Raw genomic sequence first — 18,273 nt, forward strand, 5'->3', positions numbered from 1 at the left:
TCTGGAGAGTTTGGACAGTTGTGAATTCAGAGGAAAAAAACTACATATCAAACAGCTGACGTACATGCCGGCAAAATTCTTTGATTCTCAAAGCACTGCAGGGAATACAACAAGAACATTGTTCGTGAACATGTTCTCCTTATCCCAGTAAGAAGAGAGTCAAACAACTACAGACTGGAAAGAAAATTAGCGCAGATGTTACGATTACAGAGACCTTCAACTGTGAATTCCACTCTCACATTGATTCCTATTACTCTGTTTGCTCACAAACAGCAGGCGTGTTGATATTCTCTGTTTTCCAGATTATATGCCAGCCACGTGACGTTTTCTGGCACATGCAGCTCTTTGCTGTCCCCGTCAAATAAATTCGCCCATGTAAACAAACAAAGAGGACCATGTGAACTCATAGACATCATCCCGTAAGTGCTTTGCTACAACCGCTTTCACACGAACCATTCTGACTTTGAGAGAAGTCGTGGAGGAGGTAAGTAGGGAGCTTCGGTTAAAGCTCCCAAATTAAAGTTAAATAAGCCCGAAGACAGAACAGAGTAGCTCTGTGCGGCTGGCAAGAAAGGAAGAACCAGAAACAGAAGCAGGCACCAGAATGTCTCCTGGTTATACAAGTGGCTGCTGAATGACACGCTGAGTGAGACCCAATCCAGCCTGTGAACACAATGGGGGCCTTATGATGTGAGTCAGGCTCATGGGCGGGTATCACTGACAGCACTGCCCACTGGTTGGCCACAGGACACTGGGCACCAAGTACCAACTGGTCAGGGAGGGGAGCGCAGGGAGTTCGATGACTGGGTAGGAGCGTTGGTCACCTTCCGTTTCGCCGTGGATAAGAGTGGAGGCACAAACGCCCACAGTTTTGAGCACGTACAAACACATGTTTCATGGATGCATACACTACACGCACCTTTTTAGGAACAGAGTACTGTACTTACAGATCGGGGCGTTTGGTTGTAGTACTTTGTCAGCTGCGCCCTCCGTGACTCAAAGTTGTTTCAGTGGAACAGACTTTCTGTGTGTGCGAGTGTGTGTTTTCTGTGGTCTCATAACGCTATGATGCAGCAGCTTCACACCAGGCGTCATCCACACTCCTGTACGGGCCGAATGGACGCTGACGCACGGTAGCGAAAGTACAACTCCGCTCTGGCTTACAGTTTAACAGTGATGCACTATTACGTCAGTGTAACTACAAAGTGTGAAATTTGGTGCTGCACTATGGCCAGATTGGAAACGGGGAGCGAAGGCATTGTCCTGATCGTACAGCGCTGGTCGACATTTGATTGTTTGGAAACAAGACCCACGCTGTGGGTTACTGAGAGCCCCTGCAGTGGGCGATTTTAGAGCAAACCCTGCTACAATGCTATGAGTAATGCCACTGCCAAATGAGCTGGCACTGCACCGGACACATTGCATAGAGGACAGTTTTCAGTGTCTCCATGCTATTGTTCACTATTCAGTTTGGGGGTTTTTGTCCCATCATAACAGCTAAATCATCCACGTGCCAACTGAGCTTGTCCGTTTGCTGAAGATGTCCATGAGATGTGGCTGAAAGCTTCAGAGGCAACAACAGAGTTCATCCCCTTCATGCTCCCTTTCCTTTCCCCAGATTGCAACAAAATAAAACAGATTTGGATGTGGTAGACTGCACTCCCCAGCACTATCATCAAAATACCAAATGAGGGAATATCTTTTGAAAGAATGCTAATCCCTGCAGGAGAGCACAGGAGACTGCCAAAGAGCACTGAAGTTGTTCTGACAGGATATTGCAACTCAAATATCTACTAACACTATGCTATTTATGGCAGGGTTTGTTTTTTTTTCTGCCATCTGTAAAATATACCATGTGTGTACAGACCTGCTATGATCTCCCGCAATTTGGGGTCCAAGTTAACAGTGCAGGGCAGAAACATCTCCACATCTCTGGCAGTAAGAACAGGCGTCCTGGAGGAGAGGAACACTTCAAAGCTGCGGATGTCTCCGTCGATCTCCAGCAGAGGCTCCACGTCCTTTGTGGTCGGGATGTTCTTGGAGATTCTTTAGAGGAATGAAGAATTTTTGAAGGAGTTATTGTAGTGAATATTTACCTTAATTGATACTTATTAAGACGAAAAATGCCAAGGACAACAAAAAACACATGGCACCACTGACTATTTGAGGGTGTTTAGAAATGTGATGTTTGCAACCACTGCTGGCATGACTTATCAGAATGTATGTATGACATTAGTTAACACCATTTTACTACATCTTGTATTGCACGTGAACACTAAATTAGAAATCAGAAAGGTAAATTACCCTTTGATCAAATACTTTAACAATACAAATAACAGAAATTTAAAAAGCACCAATTGGAAACAATATTACAATTTGACACCTTTTACTCCTCTTTATGAGTTAAGAACCAAAGAGAGCACAAGGATGACGACAAACTATTCTGTCTTACTGACAAATATGGCATAAATATGTAACTGCATGCTAAATTCTGACTTGTGGATTCATAGCAAAAAAATAGAAATCATTAAATTCTGACAAAAAAAGGAAAGAGGAAACAACAAGCAGTTCTGTTAAGATTGAAAAGATATGACAACGGTCATCATCATCATGAGAGTAGAGAGATAACTGGATTTAGAAAAAGGCGAGATAGTGAAAGCGGGGATGTTCGAGTACAGATAGAGTGAGGGATGTTATCTTTTCTGAGCAGAGGAGGAAACCTGAGAAGATGACAATCAGGGTAATTTAGCAAGCAGCAGACGGAAGCGCGTCATGATGTGCTGCTACGGTTAACGTGATGTTTGTTATCACAGGCCCTAAGTAAACACCACGTTTGGAGGTTGTTCTGTTTCTGCATGATTATAGTTTTCCTGGTCTATACAGCAGGGGGGAAAAAGCTGTACTACATGAAGAACTTTAGATGAGAACAATTTATCGACGCTGTGTTCAGCTTATGGAATATTCCATTTTAAAACACTAAAATTAAAATTGTATAAACCAAATTTTAGACCCCGGAAATGCTGCATATGGATTACAAATGCTGAAAGGTTATGAAGTGAGGACTTTTATTTAAGCTGAATAATATTAAAAGTGCTATCACAAAATCACAGAAAGGGTAAAATGAGGCCAAGGATACACAGGATACAAACAACAACAAGCCACAGCAATCAGTACATCTCGACCGATCCTATCATTCAGACAGGAAAATATGAAACTTGGAGTGACTTATGACACCGGCCATTCATCATGAGAGTATGCAGCTCTTATCAGATGAATGAGGAGACTTCAGTGGGGAGTAGAGATTTTTCTCATCTCGGCTTCCATTTGTCATCCAAACCCTTCATCATTTTCTCAGTAGATGCTTTTCTCTCCCTACATCTCCCTTAACCTTCCCTCCTTACAGATCAACCTCAACTCACCCTCCTCTAATACATCATCCAGTCTGTCTAGTGGTGAGCTGTGCAGGGAATACAAGCTGGAAAAGTTGGGGTTTTTCTCAAAGACTGAGCTGTTTTCAACAGTGAACACAGACTCGTCTTTCTGTGACTTGATTGGATGATTAGTACGGCTGCTGCTGCTGCTGCATGCTAGCTAAGTCAGGATGAGGTCAGCATCTGGCCAGAGCTCAACACAGCAGACTGTTAGCTAATAATCCAAAATATAAACTAACTTAATCTGGTTAACACGGTGGCCTGAAATGTCCTCCATCAGCCCATTCCAGTGAAGTTCTCATACCTCAGTGATGGGTGGTCACAAACAAGTCCTTTAAAGGTGCAGAACACTCAGTTACAAGTTACATAATTTCCATTTCTGGCTGTTAGTTGACACTCCAGACTGCTTACAGTGAGTGAACAGGTAGGGCTCCAGTCCTCTGTTCAAGGACATTTCCACAGGACAGATGGCTGGTGATAGACAGGTCTGCTGCTGCAGCGCTAAAACCTGTGACCTTGTTGCAGGTTCATGCTCAAGTCTGACAAGAAATACTGACATTTGGGTGTCTTAGAGAGACATTCTGGCGTGTTTGGTAGTCATAATAAATGAAAAATAAATATATGACATGCAAATCCCGCATGTTGATAGCATATACATTATTTCAGTTGAATCAAGTGAATGTTTTCATATTTATCTTCCCACTCAGGATCTTCTCTTAGAACAGCCCAGGTGGCTCACAGCAACCCTTTGTACCCACCCAACTGCTACTTAGAAAAGACAGTGAGGAGTAGGGATGGGTACCGGTACCGGACATAAACGGTAGTAACCAGACCGAAAAGCAGCGCACATTTCGGTGCTTTATTTCGGCGCTTTTTTTTCCTGAAATGTCATACACTTTGGATTCCAGCCAATCATTTTACCTTTGCAAGCGTAGTAGGCGGGCCCAGGTACGTACGTTCTTTTAGAGCAGAGCTACAGATTAAAAATGCCCAAGGCGAAGCGGTCAAAAGTCTGGCTGTACTTCACAGCAAAAGATGCAAACTCAGCAGCCTGCAACAAGTGCTTTAAGCTGATACTGTGATACTGTCAAAGGAGGTAACACTTCAAATCCGATGAAACACCTGGCGACGCATAGCGTGTTTTTAAAAGCAGAGAAATGCGCCGTATTTGATAGCTTGCACTGTGCACCGTGCACATCTACTGCGGGTGTGGTGCCTGTTATCGGACCCGGAGTTTGCAACATCCCCCAAAAACCCAAAGAGGAGAGTCCTGGCCCCTAGCCCTGCCAGTGTAGCAGAAATGATGAGGATGATGATGGCAGCAGCAGCCGTTCTTCTCTGCGTGAGTAGCTTAATGTTGTTCGTGTGTAATTTACGTTGAGTAGGCTAACCACGTTATTACATTAATGCATGTAAGGTGAACTAGCAAACATCATCATAGCTACATGCGGCTGTCTTCTTGTTTGATGGCAGATACTAACTTCACCCTGGCCAAAAAGGCTAAAATGACCAAAGAAAAAGTGGAAAACAGTTAAACATGAGAGGTTTTTGGACAAAGTTTGTGTTTTTCCCCCCCATTGTTTAAGCACTGCTTCCAGCCAAGAGTGATGCCATAAATCCCCTATAGCTGCAGAAAAGGCTAACATTGTTGTCTTTTTACAAAAAAAAGGCTAAACACGAGAGGTTTTTGGACAAAGTTCGTGTTCTTCATTCTTTAAGCACCGGTTCAAGCACCGTTTAAGCACCAGCACCATTTCAAAAGTACCAGTTTGGTACTGGTATCGGATAAAACCTCAACGATACCCATCCCTAGTGAGGAGACAGAAAAGGCTGTGAGTAGAGAGGACAGAGCAGCACAGCTGGCTCCAGTGGACAAAGCCCTCTCAGTGTTTCTTCCATTAGAACCTTTAATAAGACCCAAAAAGTTGAGGAAGCTCATTGTTGGCACACAGACGAACCCTCTGCTGTGACCTAGCGGATAAGTGTGATTCTGAAGGCACAGCTGTTACCTGAGTGTACATGCACGTAAGCACCACCACTGATGGTGTCAGCCTGAGTGCTGATTCAAATAACACTGACGAGAACAATTATGTAATATCCACTGCAGACACCTGGGCAGTCAGGATGGGAAAATTCAAAGGCACAGATGAAGGGTGGAGTATGTGTTTAAGCGCATGCGCGAGTGTCTGTGTGTGTGTGTGTGTGTACTGTATGTGTGTGGGGGTGTTTGGTTCCTTTTCTCATGAACTGTATTAACCCATACACAGACTGAGAGAATCTTGTGCTTTTCCCCATTTCCAGCTGGCTTAGTGCTGTTTATTTGTGGGTCTGAAGACACAGACCAACAGGAGCCAGTGAGTCACACACACACAAACATGCACGCACACAGAGCACTTCCTTTTGCTATATAAAGAACATCCTCCACAGACTTTCTAAGGAATCTTATATCTTTTTATAGGACCATCTAAAATAACTCTGTAATGTGTAAACAGGAAAAAAAATTAGAAAGGGCTCCAATTATGAAAGTATAACTGAGACTTATTATGCTTAGATGTACACACAGACAGAAATTTTGGTCTACTACAGACTGTTTATATTCATAGATTTATTATAGCCCGAGGAGTCATATGTTAGATGATAAGTTACTAAGAATTATAACTGAAAATAACTCAATAACTCATTTATCTTGTCATATTTTCAGACACATTTGCTTTTGTTAAAACTGAGACAAGTTTCACAAACAAATAAAAAACCCTTAATTTATACTGGACAACAATGGCAACCAAGAAACTGGCTACAATGTGCATAATTCACTGAGTTGTGTGTTTGCTCTTGGTAATGCACAATGTGCAAGCATACAGGAGCACAGACAGATGTCTCTTCTAAATACAACTGGATTTGCTAAGAGCAAGTCAAGTACATCCATCATGCCCAGACAAACTGTGAGAGAATAAGAAGACGACTAAGTTCCCAACTACCTATTCAGACAAGAAAGGAAAGACAGACACTGAGTGGAAATCCTGCTTCAAGGAGGACCAAAACGTGAAAAACAAAACAAATCAACAAATAGTGGAAAAGGAACCCCCCCCCCCCCCCACAAAATAAGCATAAACTGTACATAAAAGATGGATATAGCTACTGTGACCCATTGCCATATTGGGTTTCTGAAAAAGAACATGACAAACAGCTGATTTAGACTGGTAAAGCCTACAACGTAACCTACTTAAGCAGCCGACGGCATTGCCAGCATTCATGCGTCTGCATGCTGTATTATGTGTTAATCATCCTGTGGTTGTGTCCCGGTGTATTATATGCACTGGGACACAACCCAGCAAATTATAGTGGTGTGAAAAAGTGTTTGGAAGACTTGCTGTGGTAAATGAAATCATGAATTCTGCTTTCTACCAAAACATCCTGAAGGAGAATGCCCTGCCATCTGTTTGTGACCTCAAGCTCAAGTGCACTTGGGTTCTACAGAAAATGGAGACTTTGGCGTAGCCTTCGCTTGAATCCGATTGAGATGCTGTGGCATGACCTTAAAAAGGCAGTTTAGCTCGTTCACCTTCATTTAGAAAATGCAAGTATAACAAACATACAAAAAAATGGGAAACACTTTTCACACTACTGTAAATCTGGTGCAAGCTACGACTGAAACAAATGAAAAGCTAAGACTTTTTCCTTTCTCTATACATCCATTGAGATCCATTCTGACAGTTTCAGCAATCTCCCTCCAGGAATTTGCTGACATGTGCGAGTCCCTATATTGAGGCTATGATTATTACACCTTATATAATAATATATTACCATAAATGATATTTCAGTACTAATGGACTGAGAGCTAACAACTTGACTGCAGGAGTCTGGGTAACACGCTGAAATGCATGTACCCATTAAATGATAAAAACACTTTTAAAATGAGATACGACCACTTAAAATGCCAATATCTAGAATTCCTATCGTTTGAGATGTTGGCTGCAAATCACTATGGACTAATTAGTCATTCTTATCAGAAACCAGTTGCTTAATGAGAAGTTGGATGTTTTGTTTGCAGTGTCCAAGAAGCCACTACACTACTTTCAAGCAGATGAAGAAAAAATTTTCAGCAGCCATTTTTGTAGCACAATAGGCCCATTGACAGGACCAGGCTTATAGTTGCAGTCATGCAGGCGCACAGGTCCAACCTCTTGCTGTGTGGCGTGGCTACTGGGAGCTTTCTGGGCTTATCCAAATGCTAATAGGTCCCAAAGCTGACTGGGGCATAGCCTTTCTTCTCCTCTCAACTCCCACACACTGCAGCTGATGGGAAGGAGCAGAATTCATCTCGCTCGCTCTCTCTTCAGTACTCTCGCTGGGCACAGAAAGTATGAATGTGCCACTTGACTTTGCTTTATAGCTGCCCACTGTGCTTATGGGTGACATTCGCACACACGCCACAAAGAGGTGGTCTCTCTGCCAAACATTTCCATAAAGGGGCCCAAAGACAGAGAGATGCCTCAGAACAGACAACCGCCTGTGCGCATTGTGTTTGAGAAGCTCAAGAGTTTCGATGTCAGACACTGTGCGACCAGTACAACAATGTGTGGGTGAAGAAGTTAACCAGGCCCGGGTCCGGCACATTCCTCTCCTGGTCAGAGTCATGTCAGAGCTGCTGGTAGTGTCTACCCAGCATGTGGATGAAAACAGCGAGGCCCTCTCTGGAAAAACAGTGGACAGGCGAGTTGGCGCGTGGATTCACAGCATCAAGGCTGAGGGAGGTTATTGTTACAATGGAAGCTGCCAAGACCTCCACCACCCAAAGGCAGAGGGGGAGAGCAAAAATATGTTTTCACTTTAGATGACGCCATGTTCTTTGTCTCCTTAAAAATCCAGACGCATTTCCTTGATTTAAAGCAAATGCTTCAAGTACTGTGGACACCCCTGTCTCTGCTTTCCCCTTCGTCTCTAACCTTCCCTTTTCCTTGCTTCCTTGTCTTGGCAGTGCCAACTGACAACTTGCGGCAGCGTCTGCTTTCCATATACATTTGTGGCAAAGTTAAGTCCAGTAATTGAAACTCTCTTGTACTAAGCTGGACCTGTGCATCCCAAAGCAAACCACAGAGACAAGCAGGCTAATGGGAAACACACCATGCTGATAAAAACCAAGCAGTTTCGGAGCAAGCGGCCTCTCAGTGAAACGGGCTCAGGGCTCAGTGGTTCCGTGAAATGTTGATTAAACTCATGTGTAGCGCCGAAATGGAGCCTCCTTGTTCCAGACCCCAAAAACCTTAACTGAACCCTCCACTCAGAGCAACTAGGGCCTCATTCTTGACAAATATTAAAACAGTAAACCTCAACTTAGTGATTTACGCACAAGAAGAGAGTTTGGAGCATCCTTGGGTCATTACACAGTTTGTTCATTGTGACAGTAATTGCACCATGAAGCTCATATCAGCACATGTGGTTGTTTGATAGCTGTAATGGCCAGTTGATAGGCCATATGATGCTCGGTTAAGTGGGGTGGACTGCTAAAGTGAAGACAAATGGGCAGCTGTAGATTATGCAGCTGGAATAAAAATGAATCCATACAGTGAAAAATTAATATGACAAACAAACTTGGGAGTCTCAGACTGGACGAGCAATCCTGTTCAACGTCACTGAAAGGGATACATGTGTCAATAATAAGAAGAGAAACTGGAATGAGAAAAAGAAAAATCAATGAGAATGTGAGAGAAAGAAAAGGAAATTACTGTGGTAAAACAAAAGCTTCTCCAGTTCAATTTGCATCCAAGTTAGAGGCAAGGATGTAAAGCCTCGCGTGATTATTAAGGACTTAAAAAAAAAAGCAGACTGTTTGAGCAACTACTACAGAGGCTGACAACAAGATCACAGAAAGTCAATGATAATGTAGAAAAAAAGCACCTGTGAAACCTTTCAGAGGCTAAATCCTCAATATGTTTCTCTGGGCTTCTTTGCAATTTCCGTGTGGTTTCTGCACACATATTCTAACAAGCCCTAACCTCCATTGACCTTTGAAGGGCCAGGATGTTAATGTCAGTTAAGAGCCGGATGTGTGTGTGTGCGTATCAAGATTGCCCGTGGCTCCCGCAGTGGCTGAGTGGTGAATCTCACTGTCCCCTTAAAGGTCAGCGCCGACCCTCTTGTAACCCTGTGCTGCTATTTATAATCAGCCCCCACCTTCTAGCAGTTCCAGCACAAAGACACGGGAAAGCACGAGAGAGATCAGTGATAATGCTCAACACTGCAGAAATACCAAAGTATCAGGCGGCTGTCAGCTTCTCAGCCCTCTGCTCTTTTTCTTCCATCTAAGTGTCACATTTAAATGTTAACCCAACCTTGTGGTCTGATGGATGGGCTCTAAGACCGGAGCAGAGGTCAGCCAGAGGTGTAGCGGTGGGGCTTTTACTGCATTTAAAAATGATTATTTGTGCTTTGTACAAAAAGAGAACAGAGCAGCTCTCTTGTTTCTGACCAATTAGACTAATCCTTCAACCTCGGCTTGCAGGCACAAATGAAAAAGGCTTTAAGGATTTTCTAGCAAAGAATGCTGCACAACGTTCTTTCCGGTAGCCTCCCTGCACAAATACACACAAGAGCAGTCAAAAACTCCTCTTCCACATACATACACACACACACACCTCCTCCTGTGTCACCTGTACACACTGGCCAGAGCTGTCTTTTTTTTCCTTTTACATTTTAAGTAGCTCAGTAGGGGTTGGGTGGTGTTGGAGCTGGCTGAGGCTGATTCATGCCTTAGTCAACGCCAGCAAACACCTGAGGGATGCAAGAACGACAGAGCAGGCCAAATCGACCCACACGCATACGTGCACTCAAGTGGAATCAGCAGAGGACCGGTTTCACTAATATAAACAGCCACGTGGGACCCAGGGGACATGTGCATGAATTTCTGTGTGTGTGTCCACCACCTGGACTATCTCACTTGGAGCAGCAGCATCACCTGAGGCTTCAAATACACCCGAGACGCTAGCACACCAATGGCAAACGCCTCATGCGGTAATCCTGCTGGTATCTGGTCTGATCCTCTGTAGTATTCACAAGCTTTGGTTCCGTTACCTTATTTTACCTCCAGAGACAGAACTCTTTCTTCTTGCTCTCTCTTTCTTACCTCCCCCCACCCCCCAACTGTTCCTGTTTTTCCATCTTTATCTCACACCAACCCTAGTTTCGTTTTTGTCTCCGTCTGTCTTTATCTTCCCTTCAGTCAGGTGGTCTGTCAGCACACTAGTGTGTAGACTCAGTGGCGGTGTCCTATCAGCGATGGAGCCAGAACTCTATTGAGACACAGGTGACTTCACATTAGCCTTTACAAATTCACACACGTTTGGAGGCCTCTTGGCAAATGGCAGCGCAGTGAACGATCGAATTACCAGTTTTACTCTGTATTTCACTGAAATACCTCCTGGGTACAGGGACAATGGGCTCTCTCAGAGGACAGAGAGAGGGAAGAAAACCATTTTGCGCATTTGTCGTGCAGCTAGATTATAGAATGTGTTGCAAATGCGACAGAACTCCATATGAATGGGCTGTATGGTGAGGAATAAAGACTTTTTTTTCTTCATTTGAGGGCAGGAAAAGTTCAGAAGTGTTCATTATAACAAAAGAACAGGGTCTCGCCATTTTTTGAGTCCAGATTTTTAAGAGCTTATTAAAAGAACTCCGCATAAAGGGAATCACCAGCGTGAGCTTTGGAATGGCGCTTTTATCCCTGCACATAATTGCAACCAAATTACAATAATTGTGCCAATTAAAGTAATCCCGAATGAAGAGAGTGTCATCTTAATGTTTCAGTACTTGGGATAAGAGTCTCCCTAATTAAGAGTGAATTGGTGGGCTGCATATTCATTCAGACTGTGATTAGTGGAAAAAAAAAAAGTTTTTAAGTGTCCATCGAGTGGCTGGCTGTACATCACTGAAAGGGTGATTGTTTAGCGTATGAACGCTGGGTCAAGCCAACAAATCGGAGGTGAAAAGAAGATGAAAGGATGAGAGAAACGGTTCGTTATTCACAAGCCGTGACCTGGTGATTAAAAGCACAGAGGGCACAGAAAGTGGGAATTTTTTTTTGCCCACAATACTACAAAACATAGTGTCACTGTGTTTCTAAATACAAATTCACCTGACAACAATTTCTCTGCTGTGTTCTGCTTCCTGCACTGTGTGAATGTGTGTGAGTACGCATGTTTGTTGAACACAGCCTGCATCTCAGGGTCTGATTAATTACACCGATTCTCAGAGGAGTTGGGAGTGACATATGTTCTTGCACTGGTGTGAGAGCTAGCTAGTGTGTGTGAATTTTTGTGAGTTTTCTATCAACTGCATGCATAAGATTTGTGTGTGATTTCATGTGTGCACCTGTGTAAATTGCAAAAACTTGTAGTGGCAAATGAGTTTCAGTTGAAACATGCACGGATGACAACTCCTGAGTGTGTGTGTGAGAGAGTGTCTATAAGTCCATGGCATGCAATAGTTTGTGTGTATATATATGAGTGGGTGTGTAATGAACAGAAGATTCAGGTGCAACGCCAGAAACACACTCCTGAGTGCAGCAGGGGCATCCTGGCACACACAGGGTACCAGATGTCAGAGCAGCGCAGGAACCTGCTCAGTGGACCAGTGACACATTTTTTTTTCTTTTTCTAGAGCTGAAAACTGGATCTGGGCGTCCAGGAATAAACTCTCTTAGGACCCGACTGAACCCGCCCTCACAGATGATTAGATCCAAGTATGTTAACCCTACATCCAAAATTACTTCACTGTGAAACAAATTATCAAAAAACAAGTACAAGTCATTTGAAAGTCCCTGAAGATCCTGCAGTTAGCATATTTAAATCACATCCAAACCCGAAGATATTCAGTGTTTCAGAAACCAAAGAAAGCAGGAACTCCTTTGGTTCTGGTTCTAGCTACTTGAATGCCTGGAAGCAATATTTAATTTTTTCCACTAAAAAATAGCAACTTATCACATATTTTTGCCAACTGACTCATCCACTCACTATTTACACTCCTCGTGTCTTCATTGCTTATCCTTTCTCGTTGTTCTTTGGGTTTTTCTCTTTGCTAATACCTACCTTCTGTCAGCCATACTGCTACACTATAAAGCAAATTATTTGCTAACTTTGCTGGTTTGCTTTTTATTTCGTCATTTAGACATTTGATTTTTTTGCTGATTGTTGACTAATTCTGCATAATTAATTGCTGAACACCATGTCCTTAATGCCTATCCACTGCTTTTAATCTTCAACTAATGACAAAGAACAGAAAAAAGGACACAGCTGTAGTTAAGTTTAGAAAATATATTCTGATCACTTATTTTAATTTTTTTTTTGCTTTTTATTCACAAATACAAACCCCCATGGAGACTAGTACCAACCGTTCACAACAATAATAACAGATGTGTATTCAACATCCTAAAACTACTTGTTCAGACATTTAAATTCACTCTACAAATGAATTTCCATTAGATGGCAAAATGTAATATAATGATGCTGAAAAAGCTCAAGGAAATAAATATACAGCAATAACCGCAAAGCAGGAGAGGGCCAGGGTAGCTATAATCATCAGGTTTCTAATGGCAGCTAAGAAACAACTTCTGAGAAGAGACAATAACGAAGAGGAAGTAATGATGTAACCGAAAATGATAGTCATAATGCTGCAGGCTCCAGATCCAATTTACTAATTGAAAGAACAAACTCAAAAGAAAGATTTGGGTTTGTTAATTTGACAACTACAAATTGAAGACTTGCAGATGCTGGTCTAAAGCATCTGAGTTTTTGTTTTCTTCTCAGGTTCTGTCAGTGTACTGGACACACCACAAGGCTGCCTCACTCGTCCAAGTGTTTTTTGCAATTTCCCCTGTGAAAGTAGTGACACAAACATTTTACCTATGCTTCGAGTAAAAGCTTGACTGCTTTGGACCAGTATCTCCTTCAGACAGTGCCGTCTTTGTTCCTCACACACCTCTTTCCCTCAGCTACCGTGCATGAGCCTGGGCGGCCCTCAGTCTTAGCATTAACGATAGAAATCGCTGAAGTTATTAACCGATTACGCATTCTCCATCAGATTAAGACGGCTGTACTAGCCTGTTCCTGCAACGGGAATCAGAAGTGAGCTTTTCTCTGCACGCCACGTCCTAAAATGACAGTTCACAGCCCTTCATTGATGCTTGTCAATGCAAAGCAAGTTAGTGAAAAACATTTAGCTGTTTCGAAATCCTGTCTGTTTGTGTGAGATAGGAGAGAAGGTGGGTAAGCATTTCTGTTTATTATTTCTTAAGAGTTCAGCTCACCCCCTTCACTGAAAGGCCTGTGTGTATTCCATAATAATTTACAGTGTGAGAGTTAATTTAGTTTTAATGTATGGGGCATGCAATCTGAACTGAGACCAACTAATGGTGGTTAGCCCCATTTAAAGCACGTTTGTACTTATGAAGATGGAAACAGAAAAAAATATTTAATTGCAACCACAGCTGCACTGTTTTCAGTCTTATGGTTAACAATAAGTTTATTTTTGATGCTGTGGTATACTTAGCTGTAGACACTTTTACAAAGAGAGGGCAGAGAAGAGGAAGAGCTGCTGCCTTGTGACTGAGATGCAGGGCGACAGTTGACCTATAAGGGGCTGACTCACCCCCCACGTTCACTTCACCACTAATATATTCACTTAGTAACGCTCAGGGGATGTGCAGTTTTGCTGTGTAAAAAAGGCTGTGCATGACAACTCGCACACATGTTTGCAAAATAAAACACAACAAAGAATAGATGAGATCTGAACCACATGAGCAAAAGGATGCTAAGTATAAAAAAAGGAAATTATCAAACTGGTCAAAGTGAAGCTGTGAAACGAGACGTGGGTGGATGTGTGTATTTTTTAACGCTCTGAAAAGGAAAGCAAATAAAAGAAGCTATCCACTTCTCAAACAGGCAGGCAATCCCCGAGACCCCGAGGTTCGTAGAGGTCAGTCAAGTGCCCATCCGTCGTTAAAGGGAATGAGACAGAATAACTCATCCAGAACAAAAAAAGGGCCTAAAGAGCCTCAGATCATATGAAAGAGGAAGAAAAGAGCAGAGACAGAAAAAGACAGACAGACAGAGGCCTGAGTCTTATCAGCGGAAGATTGGTGTAGGAGATAAGGCCTCTAGGCAAGGCGTTGTGTTTAGCCTGTTCGAGGCTTCCTGTCATCATCATTAAGCCAGCTTCTTCGACGGCCACTGCGGAACAGAGCAGCCATTTGGAAAGACACTCAGCGAGGAGGAAGATAAAGAAAGACAGGGCCGTTGGTCAAAAGCAAGATGATGGCTATATTAGGTCTAATGAGTAGTCTAAGTACAACCCCATGCTGCGGTAAGGAGACTTGAATCCAGGCCTTTTGTTAGATGTAGAAACATCAGTTTTTATGGCTCTCTTATTTTCCACAATAATTACAGCAAAAGTAAGAACGTTTCTTTTAGGGTCTCCAGTGAATGCGAGTAGAGTAAACATACACAGGAGGAAATGTAGTGATATTTTTTCCCATAAAATGCAGAGAGAAACGAGACATTTAAAAATCTGCATTCTGTAGTGCCATATGGAAAAAGAAACGGTAATAACTTTTGTCCTTTAAAAAACCATAGAGCAAAAATCCAGTCTAATGAGGTAGTGGTTTGTGTTTGGAGATGGGGGATGGAGAGTTGTCGGCTGAATCTAGCTGGCTGAATAGCTGACAATAACCGTCTGTGACACTTCCCTGCCGCAGGAGTCGTGGGCGCTAGTGTATTGTGACAGAGTGCAACCTTTAAAGGCCAGCGATTGATGCACAACAGCGCCCAAACCCAGCGACTCAGCCTCTATCGGTCTCCTCCTCTCGTCTGCGGTGAGCACGCCTAAAAGCATTCATGACCTCACAGTATACACACACAGGGACAAGACTTTACTGCTCCTCTTGTAGACTTTAAAGAATTAGTGTCCCTTTGTGAATCTCGAATCCGGGCAATAACTCAGTCATCATTCGCCTTGAACATTATGGTCAATTACAAAATCTGCCTGACAGTTGCCAATTAGTGTGGCACAGCCTTTGGCACTACATGTGTACAGATTATCTCGCCTGCATGGAAAACAAAATCCTCTACTGCCACCTGCTGGTTAGGGTTACTTAAACAGAGAGCAATAAAAGCAAATTCTTAGCTGACATCTCAGGCTTTTTATTCCGGCTTGAAGATGTGGAATTTTACTCATCCAAATACATCCATCATCTAATTTTCACTTAGATAATTTAGTTGATGATCAGTCTGCTAGTGCTGCCCTCAAGTTAGAAAGAGAATGAATAAAAGGCAATAAAACAACCCGGGAAAGAAAGGCAAGAAAGTCAATAAATCAGATCAGTAACTAATCAAAAGATGATGTTTCTGTGTGTGTATACCTCTCATAGATGGTCTTGAGAGTAACCTGATCAGACATCCCATCAGCCTCTTCCAAGTACAGGATGATCCATGATGTCCTGTAAGGCCACTCTTCTGTCAGGTTTATCCATGACGCCAGTCGATCCCAGTTGAAGATGATGTGATTGGCGCGTAACAGACGACCTGCCAACAACGAATCAGAGGATTAGGGGCCACAGAAGTCACTTCCAATCTGCTTAATAACAAACATTTTCTTTTGGCTGCATCATTGACTTGTATAACATATAATGGTTTTGCTCACAAGCACTAATCAGCTATAGGGGCTTGTTGTGCCAACTTGCTTAAAAACAAACTGTCAGTGGTAGTGCCAACTGTTTTTAATCTTCTACTCTGTTCTATTACTGTACCCCTTGTGTAATTTATTATAATATATTTATAACCTCTAAATCCTAAGTCTGCCAAGCCTTTGTGGTTAAATTAAAATTACTGTTTAAGCTTACAAGCAAAATGTACTCTTCATTAAAACAGAACTCTTGAAGCGCGGATGTTGATGTAAAAAAAAAAAAAAGGCTTTATTACTGTAATAATATGTACAGTTCCCAAGCAGATCATGGTTAATTCCTCACCTGTAATAGAAACAATGTTGAGCAGCCTCCTCATGGTCTGTGGGCTGATGTCACAGAACCAGTCCTCGGTCACCAGCAGCTTGGTCAGGTCGAAGGACATCTGTCTGGTGAGGGTCCTCTGCATCTGACGCCGTCGGTATGTGTCCTTAGCAGACAAACACTCATTAGCATGAGGCTGGAGATGGTACATGCTGCATTTTACTTCACAATAAGTTACATAATGGATCGCCAAAAAACACTACACGAGGGACGTCCAACTCATTTTATATCGTGGGCCACACTTTGATCTTAAGTGGACAGAACCGGTGAAACTACATAATAAATGCATAAAATTACAGGAAAGGTTCTTCTAAGGTTCTTCTATATTTATAAAAAGTCTTCATAAATACAGTTAAAAGTTTAAAATCTGTGCCCACATTCACATTTTCTAAAGCTGTTTAATGAGCCAGATTGGAGTCTTTGCCGGACCGACTTTGGCCCACGTGCCTTATATTTGACACCACTGGTTCACAGTATATAATAAAGGGACCAGGAAAACAGGAAGTGTATTCTAGCCACACATGGAAAAGAAATACAGCAAAGGAACCATAGAGAGCCATAAATTTTTCCTGTTTAATGTTAGACTTCTAAACTGAAACTGCAGCAGTTATTGTGGACCCTGACTGATGTTTGTGAGAACGCACCCTTACTGTCCCGCTATGTGCATCATGAGACCAGAGGAGAGGTTTCATGGTCACCATGTGATCTAAGACCATTTTAAGAACCTTTGCTTCATTAGACTACGACTACATCTAGATGGGATCATTTCTATATTATTCCACATACCCCATATTTGAGAGAGAGATTTTATTTTAAAGTATCAGCAGCACCACAATAATTTTTAACAGCAAACACTACCTTACTCTCAACATAATCCAGTTAAGGTTTATACCGATAAGCCCTGTAAAAGAGATGTACATGGGTTTCTTTCCTTCCATATAACCAATCTCTTAATGGCCATGACATACACAGCACTAAATCTCTGTGACTGCACAGAAGAAATCAAAGAGCCGCTGTCCAACACTGAAAAGTCATGACACACAGGCAAGCTATTGACACAGATCTACCGGAGAACATCTGTGATGATTTCAGACAGCTGCAATGGTCATGAGCCAAGACAAGCCTTTTGGTTGACTTTGAAGTTGTAACACCAGTCTCATGACCTCTTTCTCAGAGAGATGAAACATATGGCCACCGCTCAGTCTGAACCAAAAAGGTCTATCATAGAGACACCTCTTTGGGGCTAGCTTTTTGGTATTTATTAACTTTTGCTGTAGCTTCACAGCGTCAATGGTTTATTTTGATGATTCCTTGAAGTGCTAAGAAATACTAAGCAGCAATTAGTTTCAATCCAATAAATGTTAAAATACTACAGAGATATTTACAGCATCACACTTAATTCAAGAAGTCACAGAATTTCAGTGTGGAGAGAGCTCATAGTCAATTTGCCCTCCTGCCCCCTCATTTTAATCTCCACTTCTAGAAATAGGGCCCTCCTGCCAAGTGCTAGCTAGCGGCATATAAAAAGAGAATGCTGACCTGTATTAAAGGGGCCAACATCAATAATGGAGGATGCTGGGTAAACCCAAGGTACAACCAAATGTCAAACAAACAAAAAAACAAGAAAGGAAAGTGGGAAGGAAAGGGGGGATTGGGGGGAAGGTCTCATAGGAGGGTGGAAGGCATCAGCGACAGCAGCAGAGTCACTTAGCCTCCTGCCAGCAGACCTGGTGCCAGTGTTTTGTCACAGGGACCCACTGCTGCTAGGCCTTGTCATTAGGCTGT

General features: G+C 42.6%; 1 protein-coding gene across 6 annotated transcripts in view; it reads right to left on the reverse strand.

Annotated features, from left to right (window-relative positions):
• The window catches only part of kidins220a (kinase D-interacting substrate 220a), a 46,207-nt gene that overhangs the window by 9,540 nt on the left and 18,394 nt on the right, over window positions 1-18,273 (reverse strand). For all 6 annotated transcript variants that reach the window (XM_086273692.1, XM_086273694.1, XM_086273690.1 and 3 more), the window contains exons 22-24: window positions 16,450-16,594; window positions 15,844-16,006; window positions 1,868-2,046 (exon numbers count right to left, since the gene is read on the reverse strand). In XM_086273692.1, coding sequence (XP_086129818.1) covers window positions 1,868-2,046; window positions 15,844-16,006; window positions 16,450-16,594 — 487 coding nt within the window. The remainder of the gene's footprint in view (window positions 1-1,867; window positions 2,047-15,843; window positions 16,007-16,449; window positions 16,595-18,273) is intronic.

Source organism: Aulonocara sp. 'chitande type north' Nkhata Bay, linkage group LG19, assembly GCF_057382095.1.
Source record: "Aulonocara sp. 'chitande type north' Nkhata Bay isolate Kocher_YH1m ecotype deep benthic linkage group LG19, A_spYH_male_GT1.1, whole genome shotgun sequence".
NCBI classification, from domain to species: Eukaryota; Metazoa; Chordata; class Actinopteri; order Cichliformes; family Cichlidae; genus Aulonocara; species Aulonocara sp. 'chitande type north' Nkhata Bay.